Source organism: Zophobas morio, unplaced genomic scaffold (assembly GCF_036711695.1).
Source record: "Zophobas morio isolate AGI-343-1 ecotype UQ-CSIRO unplaced genomic scaffold, CSIRO_AGI_Zmor_V1 ptg000030l, whole genome shotgun sequence".
NCBI classification, from domain to species: Eukaryota; Metazoa; Arthropoda; class Insecta; order Coleoptera; family Tenebrionidae; genus Zophobas; species Zophobas morio.
The window spans coordinates 18411669-18438995 of NW_026972135.1; the positions used below are offsets into that span (position 1 = coordinate 18411669).

General features: G+C 33.8%; 1 protein-coding gene across 2 annotated transcripts; it reads right to left on the minus strand.

Annotated features, from left to right (window-relative positions):
- Window positions 1-7723: 7723 nt before the first annotated feature.
- LOC135138775 (uncharacterized) lies at window positions 7724-26728 on the minus strand. Of its 2 annotated transcripts, none has more exons than XM_064068792.1 (3): window positions 26636-26728; window positions 8150-8545; window positions 7724-8091 (listed from the first exon to the last, which is right to left on the minus strand). In XM_064068792.1, the coding sequence occupies exons 2-3, from the start codon at window positions 8534-8536 to the stop codon at window positions 7828-7830; spliced, it is 651 nt and encodes a 216-aa protein (XP_063924862.1). In that variant the 5' UTR covers window positions 8537-8545; window positions 26636-26728; the 3' UTR covers window positions 7724-7827. The 2 variants fall into 2 exon arrangements, with proteins under 2 accessions (XP_063924862.1, XP_063924861.1); XM_064068791.1 differs by having other exon boundaries at window positions 8147-8545.
- Window positions 26729-27327: the final 599 nt, after the last annotated feature.

Below are 27327 nucleotides of genomic sequence, written 5' to 3' on the forward strand. Positions count from 1 at the left end.
GGATAATAAGGCGAGAAAATAACGAAGATGGAGTACTTGTGGGATTATTTGTGTGTACGTGTGTAATAATAACCCCTTGCACATACAGGGCATCAGCACGCCGTTTCTTTCTTTCAACCCCCATATTGATCGCCTGTTGCATTTCCTCGAAAGCGCATGCTCATGCCTCCAAAGCATGTCCTACTCTCACCGATTTGTTCCTGCAATGCCAACTAGGCCACGGCTCTCAGCTGATGAGGTTCTGGCGCTTCGCTACGACGACGTCTTCACCATGGGTGAGTTTGATGAGTGTCGATGCATGAGCTTCCAACCCTTCGAAAACGTTTAACCGCGCTTTGGTGCCGCTTTTCTCTCTCGTGGTCGCATTCTCACCCCTTTCTAACCCCAAATCGAAAGACGATCCACAGAAATACTTTACTCTCGCATCTTTAACGCATTCCGCTCCGACCACGTACAAGTTGAAAATTCGACAAATCTATCGTCGCGTTTAGGCTCTCGGCTCGTACTTGAACGCAGACATACACACATACAGACACACACACACATACCATCATAGTCTTACATCTTTTTCAAGTGGCCAATCGATATAATCCTTCAGTCCGCATTAAATTGATGCCACGTGACTAAATCGAGCTTCGTCGAACGTAATAAAGACGAGAATTTGAGATCTGAATGTTGCGGCAGAGCGCGGAGAGTTTATCGGTCTGAGATCTTGTCGTTGGGGGTGTCGTATATGAAGAGATGAGAGGAAAAAAAGAGGATGAATTTTTTACTCGCTGATGAGACACTCAGGTCGGTTCGTAAATAAGTCCCATTAGTCTAATTAAAATTAAAAGATTAAGTTACGCTTTTTCTCGAATTCGTTTCTCGTTAGTTGCGTCCTCATTATTTTTAATATGGTTGCGTTATCGTGGGGCGGAAGGGGGGTGCATGCTGCAGTGGGAAGAAGGCCAAGAAGGCTGGCAATCTTTATATCGAGCTGAAATTTTAAAGATGCTAACACGATGTGGTTTATTTGTTGTAGGGTGTGGGGATATGAATATAAACGGCTGCGAATTTTACAGAAGGAGCGTTGTCAGGGATTCTAGTTGTTCTTGGTAATTTATTAACCTATTTTACCGATTATTAAAAACCGTAACAACGATTTTAATACAGTGCAGAGAAATTGGCAAATATATTGTTTACGAAGTTTGTTTGATTATCAAAAATGTTACTTGGTTAAGTATGTACAGTTAAATATCCTTTTGGCGCATTACACGTTTTATATCGCTTTTGTGTATAGAAAGTTTCTATTGTTGCTTTGACAATTCAGAACTTTAGTGAATGCTTTTTAGTTTGTTTTGGGTTACCATGTTGTGAAACGCGTATAAAACTTGAGGTTACATATAGAATGTCTTTGTAAATACTTTGTTGTAAAGAAATATAGATCAACGTGGTGATTACTGTTTATGTCTGTATTTTGCATTTTGTATGTTACGCTCGTGAAATTTTATACTTTTCTTTTAACCACAAGTATTTTAAAATTAGATATTTTTGACTATTTCGTATTTCTACTTTCAAAAACTGTTATATTACTACATTTTCACATTTTTTCAGTCTTCAAAATTCAGAAAGATTAAACATTTTTTGGTTAGACTTGGATCAAGTTTTACTACGGAAAATTAAAGAAATGTTTACACTTGAAAGCATTTTTTTTTTTTAATTCGAATGTCAGAGAAACCTTTATATGCGGTTGTTGTAAATTTTGTGTTAACGGGTGTTGAAACAACAGTTTTTGTAAAATAATTTTGACAGAACTGTTGAGATGAAATACTCCGTTTAGAATTAGGAGATCTTTGAGTTTCTGCAGGACTAAACAATGCAATGCATAAAATAAATTGGGATTTAATATCAGAATCATAAATTATGTTTCTTTGCCCAATTTTTTTGCCTCGTACAGTTTTTATTAAAGGCTACAGTTTACAAAAAAAAAACACGAAGAAACCTACGTTAAAACAGAAAAAACGAACAACATTTTCCATTGCTATCCGTTGGCAAATTCAAATAATATTTACCACATTAAAAAGAATTAAAATTATACAAACAAATTTGGAAACAAATATTGTTTCGTTCTGCTGGAGAATTATATTTACAGAATTTAATAAACTAATTATTGCTGTATTCGTTAAACAGTTAAGTATGTGGCAAAATACTCCAATATTTTTTTTTCGAAGGGCAATGATAACGAATTTTATTCTTCCTCGGTTTATTTTACAAAGGTTTTTATTTGTTTGTTTTAGCTGACCTGTTGTAAAGTGGTTTTAAAAAGGTTTCCCACAATTAGGTGATTTAAAATACTATATAACAACCTTCACTCGACGAAGTAGGTATATTTGATAACTTTTTTGGGTTACTTTTAGACAATAGATTTATGGTAAAATTTCAATTTTAAATGTAATACACCTGCATAATTTAACTATTCGTATTTTTAAGCGGTTAAGCGTTAATATTTTCTTTATTATAAAATTTAATGTGTTCGCTGATACAGTGTTATTAGTGTGATCTGCAGGAGTATATTTACTATCAAATCGCCCACCTAAATTGCGCATAATAGAATACCATTTTAACGTTAATTTATGATTACATAATTATTGTATCCCACAATATTTCATCGTGTTCCGTCTTGAATGATCGGCTAAATTGCTAGAAAACTACTACCTGTTTACAAACAAGATAAATTGACCGACACAGATTCCTCAAAAAAAAATTGACTTATACACACACCTTATGCGTTATAAAATTGGTCGTGCATTTTTTATTTCACCGGCAAGGATACATTTTTTATTTTTAAATTAGACTACTTTTGCTTTCTTTAGTAAATATGAACTGAAAATTTCTTTACCACAAAACCATAAGTGTGTGAGATGACTATTGTTGTACTGTAAGCCAAGTTACTGTAGTGTGGTGATAAAAGAACGCATAAAAGTTTTAAACTCTTTATACGTAGAAATAACAAAAGCACAGTTAACCTCAGAGGGTAAATTGCAAATTTCATTTTCCACCGATAAAAAAAACCTTATAATCCCAATTGTTAACATCGAATAGTCAATAGTACACACCTGGCACTTGTTATAAAACATAAACTAGAATAAATGTTTCAATTTCTGTACCGTTTACTTGCTGTTCAATATGTTAAGAATTTATTGAAAATTTTGATCACCTTGGTATTTTCTACTTTCAGTACTTCATTTATTGGATTACGGAAATGTAGCAGTTGTATCTACAATTTTACAGCATTCCATATGAAATATAATAGCATTTGTGGATGAGGTAACCAATATGAAAAAAACGCTAAGGTGTTGTAGCATAGTACAATTCATCGTTTTTCAGTATGATCGAACTGTAAATACAACGTTTTAGCATTTAATTTTTGTGCGTATGTTATAGATATTTTAGGAAAAAAATTTGAATATTTTTAATAACGCTGTTGTAGTTTCAATGGTAATACCAATTTTTCTATGAATAATAACTTCAGGGGTAAAAATTTAAAATAAAATATGACGGGTTATTATGAAGAATAATAATAAAATATATATTTCAATAAAAATTGATTTCATAAGCTCTTCAGCTTTTATGATGTTTGATGGAAATTCCAAACCAATTTAAAAAAATAGAACTTAATATTTTAAAGTGACAAACCGACAACAACACACCAACCTCGACACAAATATTATATTTGCAAGCTTAAAGATAAAACGGGTATCGCGGAATCTGCAAATGTCATATACAAAATTAACTTACATAAGAGAAACTTCACAAGTCTTAAAAAAAAGAATCTGTCTGCACAGATATCACCCCCAAAATTTAAATTCAGACCACAGCGCTCTTACAGCCCGATTTTAGCAATTATTCCATCCTTGATGTCATATTGAAAAATGTAAACATGTTCTATGTAAACTTAGAAACAAAATATACACATATTTAATATTTGAATTTCGTGCCATGTATCTTATAAAAAATCCCCCAAATTTGTAAAAAAAGAAATTCTTTCAGTTCTACAAAGTGGCGAAAAAGTTCATTTTAATTTCGTTCCAAATGGAGTATTTCGTTTAGAACTATATTTTTTTTATTTATTCTAATCCAATTAAAATGTTAAATTGTAGTTTGAATAGAAACATTTGGTCCGACTTCGAGGGGTTAACAATAAAAGTTGACATGTTTGTAGCTATCGATTTCGTGTTACTCTATTCCAGGAAATTTTGAAAAAAGTGTGTTCATGGATAGCAGCCTAAACTGCGGTTTATTAATGCTTTAGGGTCATGCAACATTTTTTTGTTCGATTTTTTCCTTTATGTTTTAAAATTGTTATAAAAAATAAGTGCATCTTTGTCATTTGTAAATGTCAATATATAATTTTATTGTAATAATAAATGCCATGTCGCTTTGTACATTTAGTGCTTCTTGCGAAAAAATCCATTATATCGCACTGTTCTACCACTTGCGGAAATGGATGAAGTATTTTTATTTAAGGTTTAAATTAAAGTTGCTTTATATATTTCATCGTATAGTCGTGCTTTGGGTCGTATAATGCAATTTCCAACGTCTTTTTACATCCTGTAGAAAATATACGGTGGATTTTTCTTTCAAGTGAAAATTTACTGTACCACCAGCAGTAGTATATATAGTTTTTTGATTGGTAATAAGGATAAACATTTAAACATTTTTAATAACCTCAATTTTTATTCATCCATTGTCAAATCAGTTCGGGTTTAAAGATGAATATCTTTTTTGTCTTTTAAATAATACTGGTAATTATTTGCGATTAAAAAAATGATCTAGTTACAAATTTAGACAAAAATTTCAATGCTTCTGAGGTACAATCAAACCAATTCAACTTCTTAAATACAGTTAAAAAAACATGCTATACATATGTACTATAGTTTAGTATTAATAACGACAATATTATTTTTCAATCATTAATTTTTGTCACCCTATATAAAAATTGTAAAAACTAATAAATCACAAGTTAAGACTCATATTTTGTATTTATTGAGATGACGTCATCAAGTTTTTGGAGGAGATAAATAAATTTTGATTAGCGATTTCCCATGGTAAAAAAGAAGGCGGATTCATAACCACAGGCACATAAGTATGTTATGTTATAAAATTTAAACACCATCTATTTTGCAAAATTTTTTTAGAGACATTGTTGGTAGGAATGATCAGGCAAACTTTAGTTAACATTTTACCATATACACAATATTCCTAAGAATCATTCTCAGTAGTTTCGAAGATTAATGGTTTAATCAAATGACCAACAGACCACAGATGAAATACATAATGCCTTATGCACTCTCACAGACTTAAGTGGGATTTATAATTTTTTTTATTTTTGCCGTTGATAGTAACTTTGATTTTCAACTTTTGCCATGTTTAAAGGGGTTATAGAAGAAAAGTGGAGGATTTAATTGAAAAGTTTGAGTACAAAAATTTACCATTTTAGACATATTTCGTATTGTCGAAATAAGTCTATACATATTAAGAAAAAAGGCAAAATGTAGCTCCGCCCACCACCCTATCTCAATTGTGATGATTTTTTTTTATTCGTCGTGAGCCAAGGGGGCGGAGTTTAACGGCAAAATCCTTATTTCACGAAGACAAATTAAAAACATGTTTTTGAGTATCGTGTTGTTCAAAGAAAACTATGTATATTAAGAAAAGAATAAAGCCAAAGATTAGGCCCCACCCATACCGCCCCGATCTCAATTCTCAATTGTGATGAATTTTTCATTCGTTGTCAGATCGAGGGGCGGGGCTTAATTGCAAGATCCACATTTGTCTACAAGAATTTACCATTGGAAACATGTTTTAAGTTTCTTGTTCTGAAAAGACGACTACGTATATTAAGAAAAAAAGCAAAATGTAAAGCCCGCCCACCCTCCCTATCTCAATTGTGATGTTTTTTTTTTCATCGTCGATATCTAAAGGAGCGGAATTTAATTGCAAAATCCTTATTATTTCTCTACAAGAAATTACCATGTAAGACATGTTTTTGAGTACGTGTTAGTAAAAAATTATATGCATATTAAGAAAAAATTAAAGCCAAAAGTTAAACCCCACCCGTACCTGCCTTGATATAAATAGTAATGAAATTTTCATTCGTTGCCAGACCTAGGGGCGGAGCCTAATTACAAAATCCATATTTCGTTACAAAAATTTACCATTTTAAACTTGTTTTACTAAGAATAAAGAAAATCATCACAATTGAGATGGGGTGGGTGGGCGGGGTTTATATTTTGCCTTTTTCTCTTAATATACGTAATATTCTTTGAACAAAACGATACTCAAAAACATGTTTCTAATTTCTTGTAAAGAAATGAGTATTTTGTGGTTCTCGGCGAATAACAAAAAAATCATCCCAATTGAGATGTGGTTGGATTTGTATTTTGCCTTTTTGTTTTAATACGTATTTTGTAAAAAAAAACACTAAATTTAATTAATCAGTCTAGGTAAAAAAGTTTCAATGAAATATGAATTGAAAATCGTCTTTTGTCAATTAATTATATCCGTCTACAATTATAATCAGAGATTAAGCTATCTCCTAGCAATTGACAAATGAATCGTTTTCTCGAGTTTGCTAAAAACAAAAATCGGGTTTAATTTAATAATAAAATGACAAATATGCTTGACTTTTTCACATTCAAAATTACGTTGGTCAAGAGTACACATTTGAGCATTTGTTGCAAATATATATGTCGGTACGTTATTAACAGAAGCCGAGGACTCGTGAGGGGCTGAGTTTGCGCTTTATATCTTACTAATTTCTAGTGCGATCCCCACTGGATATCTGATTGAAAAAGTAATCCTTTTTTGTGCAGTACATTTATCCACCTGAAGCTGAATTGCCCCGACGCGAAGTTCATGTGTAGCGGTTTGGCACCTTACCCGCAAGAATCCTGGTTATTAATATGTATGTGAGTTTCTGAAATTTTAATTGTTTTTAATGTACGATTGATTATTATCTAAGCAATTTTTTATTGTCATTAAACAACAATTTTTTGATAGGCTTAGTAGTTTTTGTGTAGAAGTATCCACATATGTTTTATATATTACCTTACTCCGCATAATTCCATTACTGTTGCGTAAACATCTGGTTATTTGTAAATTGATTCCGAAATTGTTGCTACAAATAGTTCATCAATAGATGACATAATATTACTATTTTTTTGTGATAAATCTTCAAATTTGAATTAGGATTCTTGCACAAATTTTAAAGAGTAGGTATAGTTCTGAAATATCTGGCAAACATTTTCATATTTTTAGTTTTACTTTCGAATCTTAGAAACATTTAGAGAGGAAATTTTAGAGCTTTGTACGTTTCTACCCACAACTTGACCATGGTGATTAAACCATCGCTTGAGATTTGAGTCAAGGTTATTTTACAAATTCGTAGTTCAGTTGTGCTTTTGGGTCATACGGTAGTCCTATTTTTCTTAAATCGTATTATACCTAGAAAAATGTTAAGTATTTTTGTTTGTTTTATATTTATATAGTTTTTAGGGTTTTTACATTCGTTTGACATGACACTATTAATCATATTTAAAGTTTTATTTTGCTAAGGTTAGGACAAATACAACGTATATTTTTGAAGCGGAAAACTTCCATCCATATTTTTGTATGGTCATATATTCATTTGATTTTAGATTTAGCGTTGGTTCTAACTTTAAAACTTTTGAAACCCAGCAAAAGTATTTTTAGTAACTAAAAATCAAATGTACCAACAATAAGAAATGGTTTATTTGCTCAAAGTGCATGATACAATAGTAGGGGCGAGGTGCAAAGTTCCGTTCATGATCTGGGTTTCAACAGACGACTTGCCGGGGCCGGAAGTCTCGTAAACCCAGCCGAGTCAAAAACCGGAAGTAATTTCTCCTTACTTCCACGTAGTTGGTCTTTCTTCAAAGGTTCGGTCGGAAAATAAGTCGCTCCATAGAAATCCAGTCCTTGCTGTAGCAGTTGGTTGTACTCATCAAGAGAAGCCACGGTGACCCTTATAGGATTCGGAGTACCGGGGGGTTGATCAAGTTTAGCAGAGACTCTTGTAACTTCCACCTGTATTAAAATAGAAAACAACAAAATTACAGTTTAACTAGAAATGGAGACTCACGACAGAAGCATATCTGTATAGACTGGCTCTGATGTCATCCTCCGGTAGATCCACCGGCACTTCGTGCACCAGCAGGGAGAACGTCTTCTGTGGTCTGCACGGGATGTTGACTTTTCTATAGAGCCTTCCACCTGTCACCCTATGGAACCCTTTTCGAAACACTTGCTGGAAGTCCTCAGGGTCCGAGAACTTGAACAGAATCCCCGTTGCGGTCTTCGTCAGAGAGAAGCTCCCTCTGAAGTTGAGTTTGTCGCAGATATTGGCTGCCTTGTCCAAGCTGAGGTCGTGCGATGGGGTGAGCAAGAAGGCGCCCTTGGTCAGAAATCTTGCGTCGCTCAGCTCGCTGTTGTCGTCGTCGTTCTCGCCCATCGCGTCAGGGTACCATGACATCCTCCCGCACTAGGACCAACATAGTTTTAAGATTCCGGGAGCGGAGTTGGTTTTTATAACCGGTACCGTCCCACATAGACCAATTTGTAATAATTTATCAATGGCGTAATCGACCTATTACGTTTTTAATACATGGTTTGGGCAATTTCGGATCCTTTTGTTTTGCTGCTTGGGCTCGATAATTGGTCGTTTTTTTCGATGAAGATTTTTCTTCTCTGTCTCGCTTGCGCTCAAATTGGATAAATTGTTCGATTTAATTGTTTAATGTCGTGTTTAATTAAGCGCGACGGGTATATTAAGGGTGTAACTGTGCGATGGCGTCATGGATGGAGAAGGGGGAGGATTGGATGAATCGGGAAGGAAAAAATCTAGTCTAAGGAGAAGTGAGTAATGCAGATTGTAAACAGTCTATGGGTTTAATCTATATTGACTCTTTTTATTTAACATGATTGAAATGCTTTTAAGTAACGTGATAGTTTCGAGTGCAAAATAAAGCAGAAGGGAAAGGGCGAAAGGCGACGATGGGGTTCCTCGTCGCAAGGATTTTATGCGTGGCACTAAACTGGGTAAAACGTAAAACATCGTAGATATATTTTACAGATCTTTCATGTAGTTTGCTTTTAATATGTGGGCTTAAAATTTTAAAACTACTCTAAACCGAGATTTCTGTTACGCTTTAATCGATTAAAAGATTACTTAAAATGCGACGCATTCATGTTTCTCAAAATAGTTTTAAACAGCAACTGAGTGTCAGATCAGTCATTAGAAAGCTTTAATTAAAGTATAATAAATTTATTTTAATGAGGATCTGTAAAGAACTCCAAAAATGAACATATATAATTTTATTTGCGTAGCAAAAAAAAAAATGCAAAGTTCTGATAGTAGCTGAAAAATAAAAGTATTATAAAGCGGTGATAAAGTAGCGCAAAAAATAATAAAATCTTTATGTATGTGTAAGATAATTACAGGAGGCAACGGCGATCTCTAGGGACAAATAAGAGCCGCATTAATTTGGTTGCTTCGTCGGTATATGACGTCAACAAAAAGTTTTTAATGGAATCGTATATTTTTTCTTAAGTTGATAATTTAACCCAACGTTTAGAGAAGTAACGTAATTTACCGTAGTCTCGAAAATTATTTTGTCGATAATTGTCTACTCTTATGCATGTTATTAAAATCATATCAGGAAATAGAAAACATTATTGTTAACAGTATCCACTCTTTTGTTATTGCCTAAAGATTTTATGAATTTTAAGTGTTACTTTATTATCACTCTATACCTGTAGTGTGCTCATAAAGAATAGAATAAATGCGATAAAAAAATTACTGTTGCAATTCGACAAAGGTAGTCAGTCATTTTGAGAATATATTGAACTTATTGAAGTTATTTTTTATCTAAATTTTGCAGAAGTCAAAGTTTCATTTATTTGCAGATTTGCGACGCTAAAATTATTTCAAGATCAATATTTATGAGAATAAAATGAAAAAAAAAAACAAAGTGGCTGCAAATAAATTTTATTCGCAGTTTTGTTGTTGCATGACAATAAGGTATTTCATCTTGAAGATGTATTTTAGTCATATCCCTGAAATAGGACGTCACCGAATAGAACACAAAAATAAAAAAAATAATGAACCTCCAAAATTGAAATTTTCAATTAAGTTTTATTGTAATATTATTAATAGAAATGTAAAAACAAATAACAGCACTGAAGATTGACATCAATATTAAAATATGAATAAAATTAAAGATTATTTTGTATAATAAAAAGTTAGATAGACCTTTGATTTGTGATTAATAAATTTTACGTTGGTCGAGTTTTGATGTGGATTTGTCCATAATGACAGGAAGTCTGATACTTACAGTGAATACACACATTTTTTTTCGAGTCCCTCAAGTGAGTAAATCTTTCGACTTTCACGTTGTATTGTCCGTATTTTTCTGAAATACTTCTAAGAAAAAGAATAGAACGCTTCTAGAGCGCTCTCGACAAAACATAGCATCAGTTATGACCATAACCGTTTCATACATATATTTGTAAAACCAGTCATTTTTTCCAGCAAAAGTTAAATTTAAAGATCTCAAATAAAACTTCTGCAATATGTGATTAGTAACAGAAATAAAATTGTTCAAAACCAATTAAACGTAGTAGTGGACGAACAAAAATGTGGAGCTAAAAACTGAAAACTTTTTAACTTCCAAGGTAGTTGGAATGACGTTAATGAAGGCATTGGCTTTTCTTCTCGATAGCATAACATCTTTAACTTCATTTCTTCAGTTAAAACATCGCTTGTTCTATTTCTTTGGTCGTGTTTATACACGACGCATCGAGTATTATGTATTTTTTTTAAATATTTTGACAATTGTTCAAATAACTTGACATTTAGTGTTTCTTTTTCTAAATCAAGTAGGCAAACGTAACATTACTTTGATATGTTCAGAGTTGAAAAAATGTCCAATATATTTAAGGTACTAGGAAATAAAAAACGATTTGTCGTTGACGACTGATTGACATTTCTGCGATGTACAAATTTTTTATTGAAATGTAGGAGTGATGTTTCAGTTATTGACAAAGGGAGTCCATGTTAAACGAAAAACGATCCAAAAATTTTCGAAAAAATAATTTAAACGAATCCCGTAAACTGGGAAACTGGAAAGGCTGAATCTTATTAATTAACAAAAAATTTAAGATCACTTTTGTGAATGCAAGAAGGTCTCTTTATCTGTGTATAATGTACCTCACATTTTTTGGTAAATTCTAAGTAAAAAATGAAAGAAGCAAACAAAGTAAAAATGATCATTAAGACCTCTCATCCTTAAATTACTGCAGCTAAAACGGTATGACATTCTCAATTTATACGTAGAATATAAATTCTTGTTATATCAATATTGTCCTTTCTTTGTAACAATTCTTTTTTCGCTTCTACCGTAACTGCCGACGAAAGAAACTTTTTAATCTGGATGTTCCAGACGTGTCCAATTAAGTTGTAGTCTGGATTTCCTGTAGGTGTGTCCGTGATTTGGATTCATTCTTCCTTTACATATGCTGAGGCAGTGTTTGAAATGTAAAAATTGTGTCTTTCATGTTGCTAGAGGTAGGCTTTGATGCACGTTCGACTATTTTAGAGCCAGACCCTTTGGAGATATGTGCATGTCTGTAGACCTCTTGAAGTTACTACTATATTGCACCAATAACTTTTTCTTGGAGATCAAAACATACGACATCTATAAAGGAAACTTTGATTCATTAACAACCCCTAGATACCAACATTGAAGTCTAGGTGTTTTCTAGAAAATTCTTGTAGATTTCACTTTATACCAAATCTTATGTAGTCTTATGTTAGCTGAAAACAAGGAATATGAAAAAGGAAAAACTGTTTGTTTACACAGTCGCTAAACAACGTTGAAATCGCCCCTTTATTCCGTATAATTAAAGATAACTGCAAATTCAACACAATAAAATTTATGCGTCTGATCAATTGTTTATCGACGAAGCGTCCCCGCCGCCCCCCGCCGGTAGCCACCGCCAAGGGCCAAGCCCTCAACTATTAGTTAATGCAAAGGAGCGGCCGCGGCGGAAGTCGACAAGGTGCGGCATCCAAGTTGGTTCGGGGTGCGGCAGGAATACACACGCTCGTTTATATTACACCGTCACCTGATGACCGGCGGCGGCGGTGGCGGTGGTTGGAAATGCGACGTCGATGACGACGGCGGCGACGCCTCGTTTCTAATTGCCGATGGGTGTGAGCGACGACGATGGCCTGACAGACAGAACCGGAAATAAGATACTGCTGGAAACCATCATTACGATAACCGGTGACACGTACAGGGCCTGATTCGGACAGATTATCGAATTAGCGGCATCGGGGTGAGGTAATTGGATGAGTGGATTCGAGCCAGTTGGGTTTCGTCGATTGCTTAACGATATTAAATTTTTCGGCTTAAGATCCTAGTGTGGTATGATCGAAAATTCTCGGTATGATCTCCGGTTTATGCAGCGGATGTTTTGAGGTTAATTCCTGAGCGATAAATCCGGGAAGTACTATTATACTGTCATTTGGACGACTCTTTGATGTAGAGGAAATTTTGAAATATATGTGGTACTATCTACCACAACTTTTTTAATTGTGACATTACTAAGTCTAATTTATTACTGGAAAAATTTGATATAATATTCTTTCTGCAGTGGTTTAGATGTATTAAAAAGTTGTATGTTTATGCCAGATGTGAAAATAGCCCTAGAACTTGTTAAAAGATGCAAAAATTGTGTCTTTAGAATAAGATATAAATGTAGAATAGAAGAAAAGAACTATTTTGTTAGTTCACAATTCGTAACAAGTGTTTTCAAAATACCAAAAATTCATCGTTTGGAGACATGCTTTTTAATCTGTACATATTTGGCATTGATTAAATACATATGTATTTAATCAATGTATTTGGATATCAAAATAGATCTTTTTTGTCTGTAGCAAATAAGTTTAAGCCACCAGTTTTAAATTTAGAGCTTCAAATATTGATTATATAGCATTTTTATTATTTATTTATTAATCCTCCTTTTATGACGTCAGTTCAAAGTAAATATTAAATTAATTTTTATTGGAAAATGTTCTCTGAAATGCAGAATTGGACACAAGTAATTCTTAGGGTTTATCAGTTCGTATCGCAGTAATCTTGTATTTTTTGCTGATTTTTAGTATTACGGCAATTTTATAAAATAGTATCACTGATTTGAGAATTATCCTTAAAGACATAGAAATCTGTTAGTTTTTATTTTCCGAAGTTAAGCTAGGGAAGGCAATAGGGTCCATATGGCGAATGGCGATTTTTTTTTTAATTTTAAAATCATTTTCGAGATAACAAACTTCATTTGTTGTTAACTCACATCTTAGTTTACTATGTTTCTTGATGTAAAATGATCTTGTATAAAAAAGATTGGTTAATGTCATAAATAAATCGAATCCCCATTTTTTGTTGTCTTACAATATTACTGATGTATGTGTTACTGAAAACTAGGTAGGTTATTTCCAAAATTATTGCAAGAAATAACATTGGGTATGTAAGTTTTAAGAGCAACTCGTACAAGGGTTCGAGACAAAACTTCAAAGAAATGGTTTCTGTCATCTTATAAACGAAAAAAAAAAACGTAACCTGTGTCCTAAAGCAACAAGAAAGTTAATTATCATCCTGAAACATACGAGAGTAGACTAAAATATCATTACGTGTATTGTCATGTACAAAATTAAGTTTGTTTTGCAAAGATTTTGAATGTCTTTGGAAGCTTTACTTCTTGAGGTATTTCTGTGATATCATTCAAGAAACATTTTCTTTCATTCTTGTCGTCTGGGTTATTAAATTAGTATTTTCTGTTGTTTTTACGTTAACAGTAATTTCAGAGAACTATAGTCAAATAAGCGTCTTGGAAGAACCTTTAAATTGTGAAGTAGAGCAGACCAAAAAAAAAAACGTCACCGTTCATTTAGTAGCTCATGAGCCATAAATACTTAAACTTTTGCACCAAAGTTTCATATATTTGTTTTACATTAATACTTCAAACAAAATACTTTTGTCTCATCTTTTAAAACCATTTAACGAAATCATCGAATCAGTGTTAGATTTTCATCTTTTTCTTTTTTTTATCGAGTTACCAAATGCGTGACGCGAAAGTATAGATATTATTTTTTTCGTATTCATGCCTTCCAAAAACTTCCTGACGTCACTTTAGTTTTTATAAGTATAAATGATGCTTCAAAAAAAATACTGAAGGAGGCAATTTGTTTCATTCATCAAAAACTCTTTTACTTAGACAGATCATCGTATGAAAAATAAAATGCGATGAGCTTCGCTTCCGAGACGTAGGAAGTTCTGTTTGAATAACTTTTGATAAATTTTTAATTTATAGATAATTTTACGTTGGCTAAAATAGAGCAGTTTTTTTTATAATTGTAACTTTTACAAATTCCACAACAAAATGATGTATATGTATGTATATATATCATTTTGTAGTTAATGATAATGATTACGCAATTTTTTCACATTTCTGTAAATGAAGGATTTGTCATATTCAAGTTTTTACGCACGTTTAAGTTTGGCCTCATTTGAAATGAAAAATAAAGTTGTAATACTTTAGGGTTTGTGTTACAGTCATTCTTTTGCAATCTAAACTAATGCGATGTTGAAATATTTCGAGTCTTTATTAAGTATACTTCCAAACTTTCTATTATGATTGGCTACATATCAAGTAAATTAAAGTTTGTTGTCCTTTTATGTTTCTTTATTTCTGGATAAAAAAGTTTCATTTTTACTTTATTAGCAATTTCTTTTTATTCTTTGTTACATTTCATTTTAAGCCATAACTTTACGTAAAAAACAAAGTCATTATTTTCTTAACTACCCCACTAAATTTAAGCTCATACTAGTAGTAATAATAATAATAATAATAATAAATTATTGATATCCAGATACTGTTTGTTATGGACTAAGTTTAATAATAATCTAAAACTGTAGTTGCACAAAAACATTGTGTCATTATTGCATTCCTTCTATGTATATTTTTTGACCCAGTTAACTTTAAGATATGACGTCATATACATTTCTTTAACGGAATGATACGTATTTTACATTTCACAATTGCAAATTCAATCCACGTTTTTTTGAATATTTGGATAAAGTTAAAAAACAAAACTAGTTACAATAGTTTTTTGACCTAAAAAAGTGAACATATATATTTTTTCAAGCGAATTTAGGAGTAATTAACATCTATGAAATAAAAAAAAAGGTGTTTTCGTAGTATATTTTGCCACTGTTGTACAAAGGTTTTTGTTAGACGCTGCCGCCTTCGCGACCCCCGCTGATTTCCCCTAATAACATTTAATTAAGGGTGCGCGCCTAATAAAAATTGGACGATAAAATCTACTTGGTTATCTCAAAACAGTGAAAGTCACCGAATTAGCTTTAATTTATTTAAGGAGTGTCCCTCTAGATTAGTTTTATTCCAGGGGGTCGTGGTGAGCATCACGCACTGCGTGTTTTCTTGGCTGTACGCAAGGTGGCGTCGTTTGTTGAAATGCTCATCAGATCTTTTGAATTTTCGTTTTTTCGGCGTTGAGACTGTTGTAATTCAATATATTAATCAAGGCAAAAATTATTACGACCATATCCCATATTTTCTCTGTTTAGCTTACTGTTAAGTATTTGTTTATAAAGGGCGATAAATGTAAGGCGCCCGAGAAACGCTGAGTACTTCAGTTTATATTTTATATATGCGTATTTGTGATCTTAAAAGTTAGTTCGTAATAAGCTTTTAAAACGAACGGATCGCATTTTTAATACACGCACTTTAAGGACAATTGTGTTTTAATTAACCCATTTCCTAGAGGTTATGGGCCCAGTCTACGCGTAAAGTGTGTGTATATCGTGTTACGTGCCGGCGCGACAAACGAAATAAACTGAAAATGGATAACACACGTGTAAAGCGAAATATACAACCGTTTAAGGGTGAAAAGTATAGTGTGTGGAAATTTAGAATTCGGGCATTGTTGGCTGAGTTGGAAGTGCTACATGTCATAGACAGTGCCGTATCACCAGTGATTACAGATGAGTGGAAGAAACAAGATTCAACAGCGAAAAATGTCATCGTAGAATATCTCCACGACTCGTTTCTTGGTTTTGCGAAAGAGAATGAACAAGCACGAGAGATACTAGCCAAACTAGACAATATCTACGAAAGAAGAAGTTTGGCAACTCAGTTGGCGTTAAGAAAACAACTATTAAGCCTGAAACTCCAAGGCGATAACACCTTATTCCAACACTTCACCCGCTTCGATGTCATCATTGCAGCTTTAGTTGCAGCCGGAGCCGTGTTAGAAGAGATGGACAAAGTGTCCCATCTACTTTTGACGTTACCGTCCTCTTACGACAGTGTAATAACTGCATTAGAAACCCTGGGAGCGGACAATTTGAGCCTCGCCTTTGTCAAAACTCGTTTGTTAGATCACGAAGTCAAACTACAAACGGGAGAAACAGCCACTAACCTAAAGGCCTTAAGAACGAGCAGTTCTTATTCATCGCAGAAACCCAGTGGGAGTCAAGATAACTTCAAAAGCGTACGAAATACGAAGAAATTTTTCAAAAGAAGGGCACAAAAATTTCGACAAACATCCTCTTCGAAATCTTACTATAAATTATCACATATGAAATGTGAACACTGTGGCCGACGCAATCATCAAAAGGGTGACTTTTATTATTATAAACGGATGTTGACAAAGCAAGAACAAAATCCAGGTGATATACAACCACCACAATCAAAGCTTGCGAACACCGATTACTTTGCCTTCATGATGACTAGCTGTGATGAAAATCTACAAAACGACACCGCAGACAGCGTCGTTTTCATTCTCGATTCGGGAGCCACGGACCATATGATCAACAGAGATGACGTTTTTACCTCCTGGTCTGTTTTGTCACCGCCACTCCAGGTTGCTGTTGCGAAAACCGGCGAATTCATGACGGCGACAAAGCGTGGTCCAATCCACGTTACCACCACGTTGGGTTTTACTGGAACCTTGCAAGACGTGTTATTTACACCCCAGGCTACAACCAACTTACTATCCATTCGTCGAATTCAAGAGAGTGGTATGAAAGTGGTATTCGATCAGGGTGTTCAAGTACAGGATAAGACGGGTAAAACAATATTAACAGGTAAGACATATAATGGTTTATTTGGTGTGAAGTTTAGAATTAATAAAAACATGACCGAGAGTGGAAGTGCATTAATGGTCAATAATAGTGACAATTTTCGTTTATGGCATGAACGTTTAGGCCATATTAGCAACGGCAAATTTCAACAATTAAAACGTTGTCAAATGGCTGATAATATGTTTGATTTAAATAAAATCATGCCCACTAATGACCTTTGTGAAGCTTGTCTATATGGAAAACAAGCAAGACTTCCATTTAACAAAAACAAAAATAAAAGTCATGTGAAAAGGCCCCTATATATTGTCCATTCGGATATATGTGGCCCAATTACACCATCAACAATAAGTTGTCAAAATTATTTTGCTTCCTTTATTGATGATTACACTCACTATACAGTTACATATTTATTAACGTACAAATCAGAATTATGTAAAGTTTTTAAAGACTTTGTAGCTAAAAGTGAGACACATTTCTCTCTCAAATTAGAAAACCTCTACTGTGACAATGGAGGTGAATATTTATCTAATGAAGTAAAGCAATTTTGTTTAGAAAAAGGAATAGCACTCCATTTAACGGTTCCTCATACACCACAACAAAATGGCGTAGCGGAACGTATGAATCGTACAATAACCGAAAAAGCACGATCAATGTTAAGTTCTGCAGATCTTGATAAGTCATTTTGGGGTGAAGCAGTTCAAACTGCTACATATCTTATCAACAGAACCCCGACAAAAGCGCTCAACACAAATAAAACGCCATATGAAATGTGGCACAATCGAAAGCCACAATTAAATCATTTAAAGGTGTTTGGTTCAACAGCATATATTCATTTAAAAACAAGAAAACATAAATTTGATAATAAATCAATAAAAGGAATTCTTGTAGGCTATGAACCAAATGGGTATAAAATATGGGATGTTCATGGTAAAAAATTTATAATTGCTCGCGATGTGGTCGCGGACGAAATAAATTTTAAAGTCTCAAGGCCAAGAGAACTAGAAGGAGATTTTGAAAGTTTTAAATCTCCTAATCACAATGAGCTTCCTGTCAATAAAAGTGAGTCACCAAAAGTCATAAAAGCAACTGAGGAACCAAAACAAGAGATTTCATTACGCAGAAGTGAACGGTTAAAAATTCGTCCACCACTATCATATGATGAAAGTCATCATAATGAACTCCTAAATTACGCTGCATCAGCTCAAGCTGAAGTAGGGTCGTTACCCTTAACATATGACGACATTAAAACAAGGCCAGATAAGAAGCAGTGGGAGCTTGCTATTAAAGACGAATTGGATTCACTTCGAGCAAATAATACCTGGACAATCGTACCTAAACCTCTAAATAAAAACATAGTTAGCTGTAAATGGATTTTTACTATTAAAACAGATGTTCAGGGAAATCCACAAAGGTACAAAGCGCGACTGGTAGCACGGGGTTTCAATCAAACTTATCCAGCTGATTATACAGAGACTTTTGCACCAGTCGCAAGGATTTCCACTTTCAGGTTACTGTTAGCAATTGCCAATCAGTTTAATTTGTTAGTCCATCACATGGACGTAAAAACGGCTTTCTTAAACGGAACATTAAATGAAGAAATTTATATGCAAGTTCCGGACGGTGTTAAAACTGCAAATAATCAGGTGTGCAAGTTAAATAAAGCGTTATATGGTCTAAAACAGGCGTCAAGACGGTGGTTTGAACATTTTGACTCCATAATTAAAGCAAAAGGTTTTCAAAATTCAGCAGTCGATCATTGTCTTTACTACTTAAATAAAGGACACGTTAGTAAAAATATTTATATTGTATTATATGTGGATGATTTAATAATTGCCACACAGGATAAACACACAATGTTCTCCTGTAAAAAATATCTCATGACATGTTTTGAAATGAGAGATCTAAGAGAGGTTCGATTCTTTTTAGGAATAGAAATTAAAAGGGAAAGCACTAGAATTTCTTTAAACCAAAAGTCCTACTTGAACGCTGTGTTACAAAAATTTAATATGAGTGACTGCAAGTCTACTAAAACGCCCTTGCCGGAAAAAATCGATTATGTAGGCTTAAATTCAGAAGAAGGTTATAACGCACCTTGTAAAAATCTGATTGGATGTTTAATGTACGCAATGGTTTGCACACGTCCTGATTTGTCATATGTAGTAAACATCTTAAGTCGATATCAAACAAAAAATAATCAAACTTTATGGCAATATTTAAAGAGGGTATTACGATATGTCAAAGGAACTCTTGATTTAGAATTAATATATACAAAAGGTGACGTTAATAACATTTTAATTGGCTATGTGGATTCAGATTGGGGAAGCAATGACATTGACCGGAAAAGTACAAGCGGCTATCTGTACAAATTATTCACTACTTGTACTATAACCTGGAATACTAGAAAACAACAAACAGTTGCAGTTTCAACAACTGAAGCTGAATACATAGCATTATTTGAAAGTGTAAAAGAAGCTATGTGGCTTAAGTCTTTGTTAACTAGTATCGGTATAAGGGTTCTCAATCCAGTTGTCATTTTTGAAGACAACACCGGGTGCATAAACATTGCAAATAACCCCACAAATCACAAAAGGTCAAAACATATAGATATTAAATATCATTTTACGAGAGAGCAACTTGAAAAAGGCAACATTACCATTAAATATGTCTCCACAGGTGAACAACAAGCTGACATCTTCACCAAAGCGGTACCTGTTGCAAAATTTGAAGCAATGAGAAATAACATTGGCTTACAAGAGGGAGGCTTTTGTAGTTAAGAATAATTATCTTAAGCTATATACTTGGTAACCAACTCAAGATACCTGTATTTACTTCGTCGTTTTAATTTTTGAGTGGGAGTGTTGTAATTCAATATATTAATCAAGGCAAAAATTATTACGACCATATCCCATATTTTCTCTGTTTAGCTTACTGTTAAGTATTTGTTTATAAAGGGCGATAAATGTAAGGCGCCCGAGAAACGCTGAGTACTTCAGTTTATATTTTATATATGCGTATTTGTGATCTTAAAAGTTAGTTCGTAATAAGCTTTTAAAACGAACGGATCGCATTTTTAATACACGCACTTTAAGGACAATTGTGTTTTAATTAACCCATTTCCTAGAGAGACACCTGTTGCCCACATATGTTAATGTGCATGTGAAACGTTGGTTGCCATCTACGTGGTGACCTTACAGACGTCCTTATTGACTCCCCCTTGATGTCGACGACCCAGCCCTGGTACCGATCAATAAATTTCCAACTTTGCCCTACAAACATTTCACGTGTTTAGAGTTTAATTATAAGGTGTGTGTTTTTGGATTGTGTTGAAGACTGTTGTTATGGTGTTGAATTATGAGGGTATTTTTTTTTAATTGTCGGTGTTTAAAATTTTTGTGACGTGGCTAAACTGATATTGCGTTGTACGGAAAAACCGATATTAAAGTCACCTTCACGTCGTGCAATTTCAGTTATGTAGAAATATCGTTTTTATAATTTAACCGTAAACGTCAGGAGCTTGGACTAAATTCTCAGCGGGAAAAATTTGACAAAAAACGTCTTGAAGGATGTTAAAAATGACTAAAGCTGTAAAATTTAGTAAAACGTCGTTTTTATCGTACAAATAAGGTAATACGTAATAAACATCCGCCACAAACCTCCAAATACGCATTTCACCTTCTAGTGGCTCGAATGTGACCATCGCCCACCAGCGGAAATTTCTGAAATGTCTGAATATATTATAACGTTTCAGGATCCATAATAATTTCTCCCTTGTTCCAATATTTGTCTGGAAACATGCAGACCGCTGACCTTCCAACCAGCGCCTAGTTACACAAAGCGGCCATTTAAAAATAGCACATTTTTTCTTTTCTTTGAGCCGATCGAATTTTGTTCTTTTTCTCTTTTCCGTCTCCTTTCTTTGCGTCCGTTCCGGCAAAGCATCAATTGCGGCGATTTTTCTAATTAGACGTTCACGTCTAGGTCGAAGCGAGGGGCGGCGGCGGCGGGGGCGTCGTGTTTGTATTGCCATAAACATAATTTATGTTGGCAGATAATGTTTAACGGCGTATTCTTGGACTCATAAATCGATTTGGCAAACACTTTTAATGAAAAAGGTTTCGCATTTTACAACAGGGACGGATCGATATCGTATTTTCCTCCCTGTTTTTTTTTGTTTGGTTGGTCAAAGGATCATCGATTACATCTTTCATCGAGTTTCATATAATTGTCAAGGTTTGACAAGACGACTGTATAGGTTTCAGGATGAAGGGGTGTCTAACTACCCTATCGGAGCCAATTTCCGATCATTAGGTTTCATAAAAGGCTCTGAAAGGGGGCGGCAAGTAAATGGACTCGTATGTGTGTTAACGATGCATCCCTGTTTATTTTATTTCGCCCTTTGTGTTCACAGCTCCGCTTTTGTGGAGAAGGTGGTGAATATATAGGATCGCGCCACGGACTTTTCTGCTGGTTTTAATTTGTTTCGTCCAAGTAATAACCTTGCACTCTAAATCCTCCGAAGCCATAAAATTCCTATAACATGAATGCATCTTAATTTGACGTTTCTGCATCGATCGCAATTTTATCAACGGAAGAGGGCGTTTTATCGCAGGAAATAAACATTCATCACCTATATTACACACACAAATCCCTTTAATTGGCCGTTTTGTCAGGTTATTTCCCTTACAAAATTTCAGCCAATAAAAACGCTCGGATTTTGTCAAACTGTGTGTAAATTGGGATCGTTTAACGTTTCTGATGAGTCACTAGGTATACTTTTTAGATATAGTGAAAAATAAAAAGTTAAAACAGAAAGATTGGTTTGTCAGATTACACTTTGACATTTGGGAAAGTTCAGTTGATTTATTTAAAAATGTTTTTGTTTTTAATCAAAGTTATACTTGCTATATTTAATTTTTCTATCGTTTGATTTTTACAATTCATTTTCCCTAGATCTACGTAAGTTTTTTTGTCAGCTTTATTTATGTTTTAATGGGAAAACGTAAGCTAAGGTTATTTCTAGGGAGAGGAAAAAGGTTGATACCGGAAGATACAAGAACGTCGCAGAGCATACAAGCTACATTTTAAGAATAATTTGAAATTTTGCTAAAATCGTTCAATTTATTTTAATTGAAAAAAAATGCGTTAAATACCTATTAAAGTAATTATTAATCATACGGTATGAATCAATAAATATTATTCAGTAATAAGTTTATCACATTAAAACTACATGGTTCCATTAAAAAAAAACATTCAATAACGTTAACATGATCGCATCTGTAACAATGTATGCATGATTTGTGCACCATCCTATGCATATATATTAACTTTTATAATTATCAGCTGACAATTGCGATATTATGCTAAAAAAAAAAACAATACAATATATTAGTAATTCGACTGTAATTACTATAATTAGAATATAATTTATAAATTTGTTCTTGTGTTTAAAGAAAATGCATATTGCGACTTGTTTTAATTTTTTTTTGTTGCATTTTTACTTGGTAGGTAAATAGCTATTCCTTTTCTTATTACGCTGCGTAAATTTTTGTTTTGAGGCTTTCTATTTTGAACCTCAGTATATTGGACTTAAAAAAAGTCAGATAAATAATATACCAAAGTTAAAAAGGCCTATAATCGAAGATATGGTTGTTAAGTTGGTGATGTGATAATTTTTGACATCTTACATTTTTAATTCAATCATTAAATTTTCTATTAATTTGTATTCCTTGTAGAGCTTTTGTGCAGTTTTGACCCATATATAAACCTCAGATTTTCCGAAGCAATGCATTAATTAATAAGTTTTCAAATGACATAAGTTAATAAATTTCATATCATTTATTCAACAAAATATTCGAGAAATTTTAAAAGTTTTTTGGCCCAACGTAAGTTTTTTTTTATATCTTATAACTTTTCCAGCGCTGTTTCTCTACAGTTGTCACTGTTGACTGCTGAAGGTTTTTTTTGCTTCAGCAATTTACTCATGGAGAAAATTTCCATGGCAAATATTCATTTAATTAGTGACACTACATATCGCCTGCTGCTGCTCATAATTGAGTTTTCGAATGAACTTTACATAGTTTGAACTTTTTCCTCGAGCGAACTTTACTAACGACAATATCGAATATTATTTTTTACCTAAAAGGGCAAGTCATCGCTCGTGCTCCAAATATCTAGTATCTTAGTCATCTTATACGATTAGATCGTCTACCATTTAGAAAGAATGCCTCCAATTCAATCAGACCCAACGCAATTTTTAAAAATAAAAATAAAATCTTTATAGCTCGTCTAAACGTCTGAAATTTTCCGATCCACTCTAGCAAACCCAATAAAATGTAAAACCATCCTGGAAACTCTCCCGAAGAGAAAGATCGCAACACAAATTTATTATTAGAAACAGTCCAGAATCAAGCATAAAAATGTTGTCGAAATAATCCAATACATCATTCCCGCAAGTAAAGCCCGAGTTGATCCACTTCTCTCCCTCATCGCTTCTCTACTTCTCTCGTCTCTCATTCTCTTCCTCTAATTAATTCACTGCCGTTACGTTACACAAAAGAAAAATCCTTGCATAATCGCAGCCCATTAAACGTGTACCTAACAATGTCGAAATGACATCATTCTCGCTGTTATTTTCACAGTCCCGCGCTCCTGCTCTTAGTCATTGCACACGCATTATTGTGGTACAGTGGCGACTTGTCGCTTTTTATAGTGGGCAGACGAGCGACTGCAGGTCATTAATTAATTATTGTAATTGTTATACCACTTCTGGAAAGTTGTTAACCCAATTCCAGTTCGGAAAAAATGCCAACATGAGGATGTTTACGTAAAATTCCAGAGTCCAGGTTCCTAGAGTTGCCTGCTTATTTAACCACTCATGCTACAAACTTAAAGTGACTATAGCTCAAGTGCTCCGACGAGGATGAGAAAGTCTTGCCTCTGAGAAACGGTATCCAAATAAAGTTTAGAAGCTTCAACCAGTCTAATTTAATAAATCAATTGGCAAAAGTCATAGCAGATTTAACCGCTTCTTTAGTTACGGTCACGTATTTGTAATTATTCTACAACAATTCGTTGTGTGGACCCACTCATTGTCAGCATCGCGTTACAGATTTTACCAACCGTTTTTAACGAACCTAGTAAGAACAGTATAGCATAATTTGGTACTAAAACCGTTAAAACCGTTAGAAAGTAAAGTGAGTTTTGTATGACTCCTTGGAAGTGAGAATTAATAGGTGCTGTATTGCTATTTAATACATGAGTAAATAGCAAGCGGCGTCGTATTAACTCGTGAGTTGAGGAAGGTTTGTAATTTGCCCTCGCTAATCCTATAAGTAGATGGCGTTGAATGTGATTGTCGGTGGAAAATCCTGATTACAGAAAATGATTAAAAATATGTGTAGCAGATACGAAAGCTGTTTTTTTTTTAATGTGCCTGTTTCTTTTTTATTTTAGTTCACATATAATGGTGCCGAAATTTTCGCACGGGTTATAAAAAGTACATCTTCATTAGAAGTTTAAGTATTAAGGTGTACCTACAGAAGGTTCGAAAACAAAAAATTATTTTTGAATTTACGCTATGGAGCCGAAATCACTTGGCACACCGTAAGAATAAAACTTAAGTTCAGAAAACGAAGATATTCGAAACAAAAGTGTAAAGTCTCTTTGAACCAAAGCTTTTGATAGCAATACATATAGAAAATAGGGACAAGGTTGAGTCCAGAGCAATCACACTAACATGAAAGATTAAGAAATATTAAAGTTTACGCTTTTATTTTGTGTTGGTTTAAGTATGAATGATCAGAAGAATTGTTTGAAAACGCTACTTCTACCGGAACTTAAAACCAAAGACAAAAGTATTGTAATCCTATATTTTCTTGAAAAATTAAAACTGTTTAAATTCCTTCTTTGTGGCTGAATATCTTATGCTGAAAGCGATGTGAATAGTTAGAAATAATATTGACACAAGTGAGTTCTCGCAATTAAAAGCTTTCCGTAAAAGAAGCAGTGTTAAATGCGAGATTAAAAAGACACTTCAGTCTTATCAAATGAGAATTAATGTAGTATAACTGTGTCTCGGGAGAGCAAAAAAGCACCTTCAAAAAGTATTTATTGTATTTAAGAAGTGCCAGCAACTTTTCTTCAAAACAAAGAGCTAGATGAGTACCGGTTTTAGTCAAAAAACAAAATGTATCTTTGCATTCAGAATATTAGAAATGCTACTACCGAGATTGTCGTGTTCCGAAGTACTCTTTTATTCGTATATTTATTTTGGTATTTGTATATTGTGATTTTTCTAGAGATATTATATGATATAATATCAGTTTGTCATTGTATTTGTAAATAATTAATATATATTTTAGATAGTTTCAGTAATATCCTAAACGATTGAAATTGACCATTTTGAGAATTAAAAATGGTAATATCTTCCAAGGAATAAACTTGACTAACGTGACTAATCATACCCTAGTTTTATGACTGTCCCATCACCGGCAGTAGTAATCAATTGTTAAGGAAGTTAAGTTTTACACAATGGGGTACTATCATTAAACTGAATTAGAACTGGGAAAACTATACGTACAACGGCGGATATGATAGCGAATGTTTAATGTTTAATTCGCAAATCTAGATCCTTTTACAAACGGGAATTCGTTTAAATAAACGAAATGCATCAATTTGTTCAAAAATTACGGCTAAAAATTTCATTTTAGTTTGCTATGAATTTGGTCCTCCCTTGCGTCAAAATAAAGCTGTCACGAGTTATACAAAATCACTTCAGTGCGCCAAATAAGGTCTAAATTGAGGCAAATAAATCGTTCACTAATTCCAAGTGTGTTTAATTAGTAGTCGTAACTTTCCTTGTTATTTTGACATTTAGAATCGGCTTGACAAATCCCAGGATTAGTATGATTAATGCAGGAGATGCAGTGGAAGTTGCAGTGGGTAAATTGGAAGTGCAGTTTTCAATTTCAAATTTTGAAATATTAAACACCCGTTTACAAAGCGTGTCAACGGCAATGAACTTCACTAAAATTTAATACGTTTAATGTCCAGGAAAGCAAAAAAAAAAAAATGAAATACATATTTCCGTATAGTTGTAAATTTAAAAAAAATCACCTTAATTGTTAACCTAAAAAATCTCCATTCGGGTTTAGAAAGCAATTAAGAAAATTTCGAAACCAAGAAATAAAAAAAAATCACCACCCTACATGCATAAAGTTTACCGAGTGTACGCAGAAAGATTTTTTGCTTATTTGCGTTCGTGATGAACACAAAACTCTTGCCAAATCCAAAAATATTTAAAAACATTGACAAAACCAAGGTTTCCCTGAATAATAAAACATTATGAATATTATTTGCAAGCACAGGAGTAAATCCCCTTGATAAAGTTTTAGTTTGCACGTAGTTACCTCGGCAGACCGCCCATCCTGCTGTCCGTGACGAGCCGCCACTGCTGCGCTATACCTCTACGGAGATGATGTCGACGGCGGCGAACCACGCGCGATTAACTCCGACCCCGATCCACCATCAATTAAAAACAATGACGGATAATTGCGTCCAAGGCCGATTGCGCCCACGCCTTTTTCCAGTGAGATTATGCGTTTTCGCGCTTTTTGTTTTTGTTTTCTGTTTTTTTTTTCGCGGCGGGTTGTAGGGGGCAGGTGCTGGCGTCCATCTGCCCCACGTTGTTCAGCTGTTTCCGTGTTTCCGGTGCTCGCTTACCGTTCCGCACGTCTGGCTCGGACGGTGTGTAGATGGGTTTGTGGATGGATGGCTAGTTTTCTGAATTTTGGGTTTGGAATTACCAGAACTGTATTTTGGGTTGGCGGTTTCGTTTTGTGGTTACAGTTAGGAGTTTTGAGAGTGACGGTTATGGTTAAAATTTGAAAGTTTGGAGATGTAAGTTTTCACAACAAGAATTTTCGGTACTGGTGTGATTTTACGTAAAATATTATTCATGAATTCAAAAAAAAAAGTAAATTTGACGGTCTTGCCAAAAATTTGGGGTTTTAAACAGAAGTGTGTTTAATTTAAACCGCTTTTTAGTGACTGGTACTATTTTCGAAATATAGGCACACCGCAAGGATCTGTTTTAGGCTCT

What these genes read in the sequence shown, in the direction of transcription:
- LOC135138775 (XM_064068791.1), bottom strand. Translation starts at nt 8,536, where the DNA reads ATGTCATGGTACCCTGACGCGATGGGCGAGAACGACGACGACAACAGC. An exon ending in TATACAGATATGCTTCTGTC is followed by an intron (nt 8,092 to 8,146) that starts GTGAGTCTCCAT and finishes ATTTTAATACAG; the next exon opens with GTGGAAGTTACAAGAGTCTC.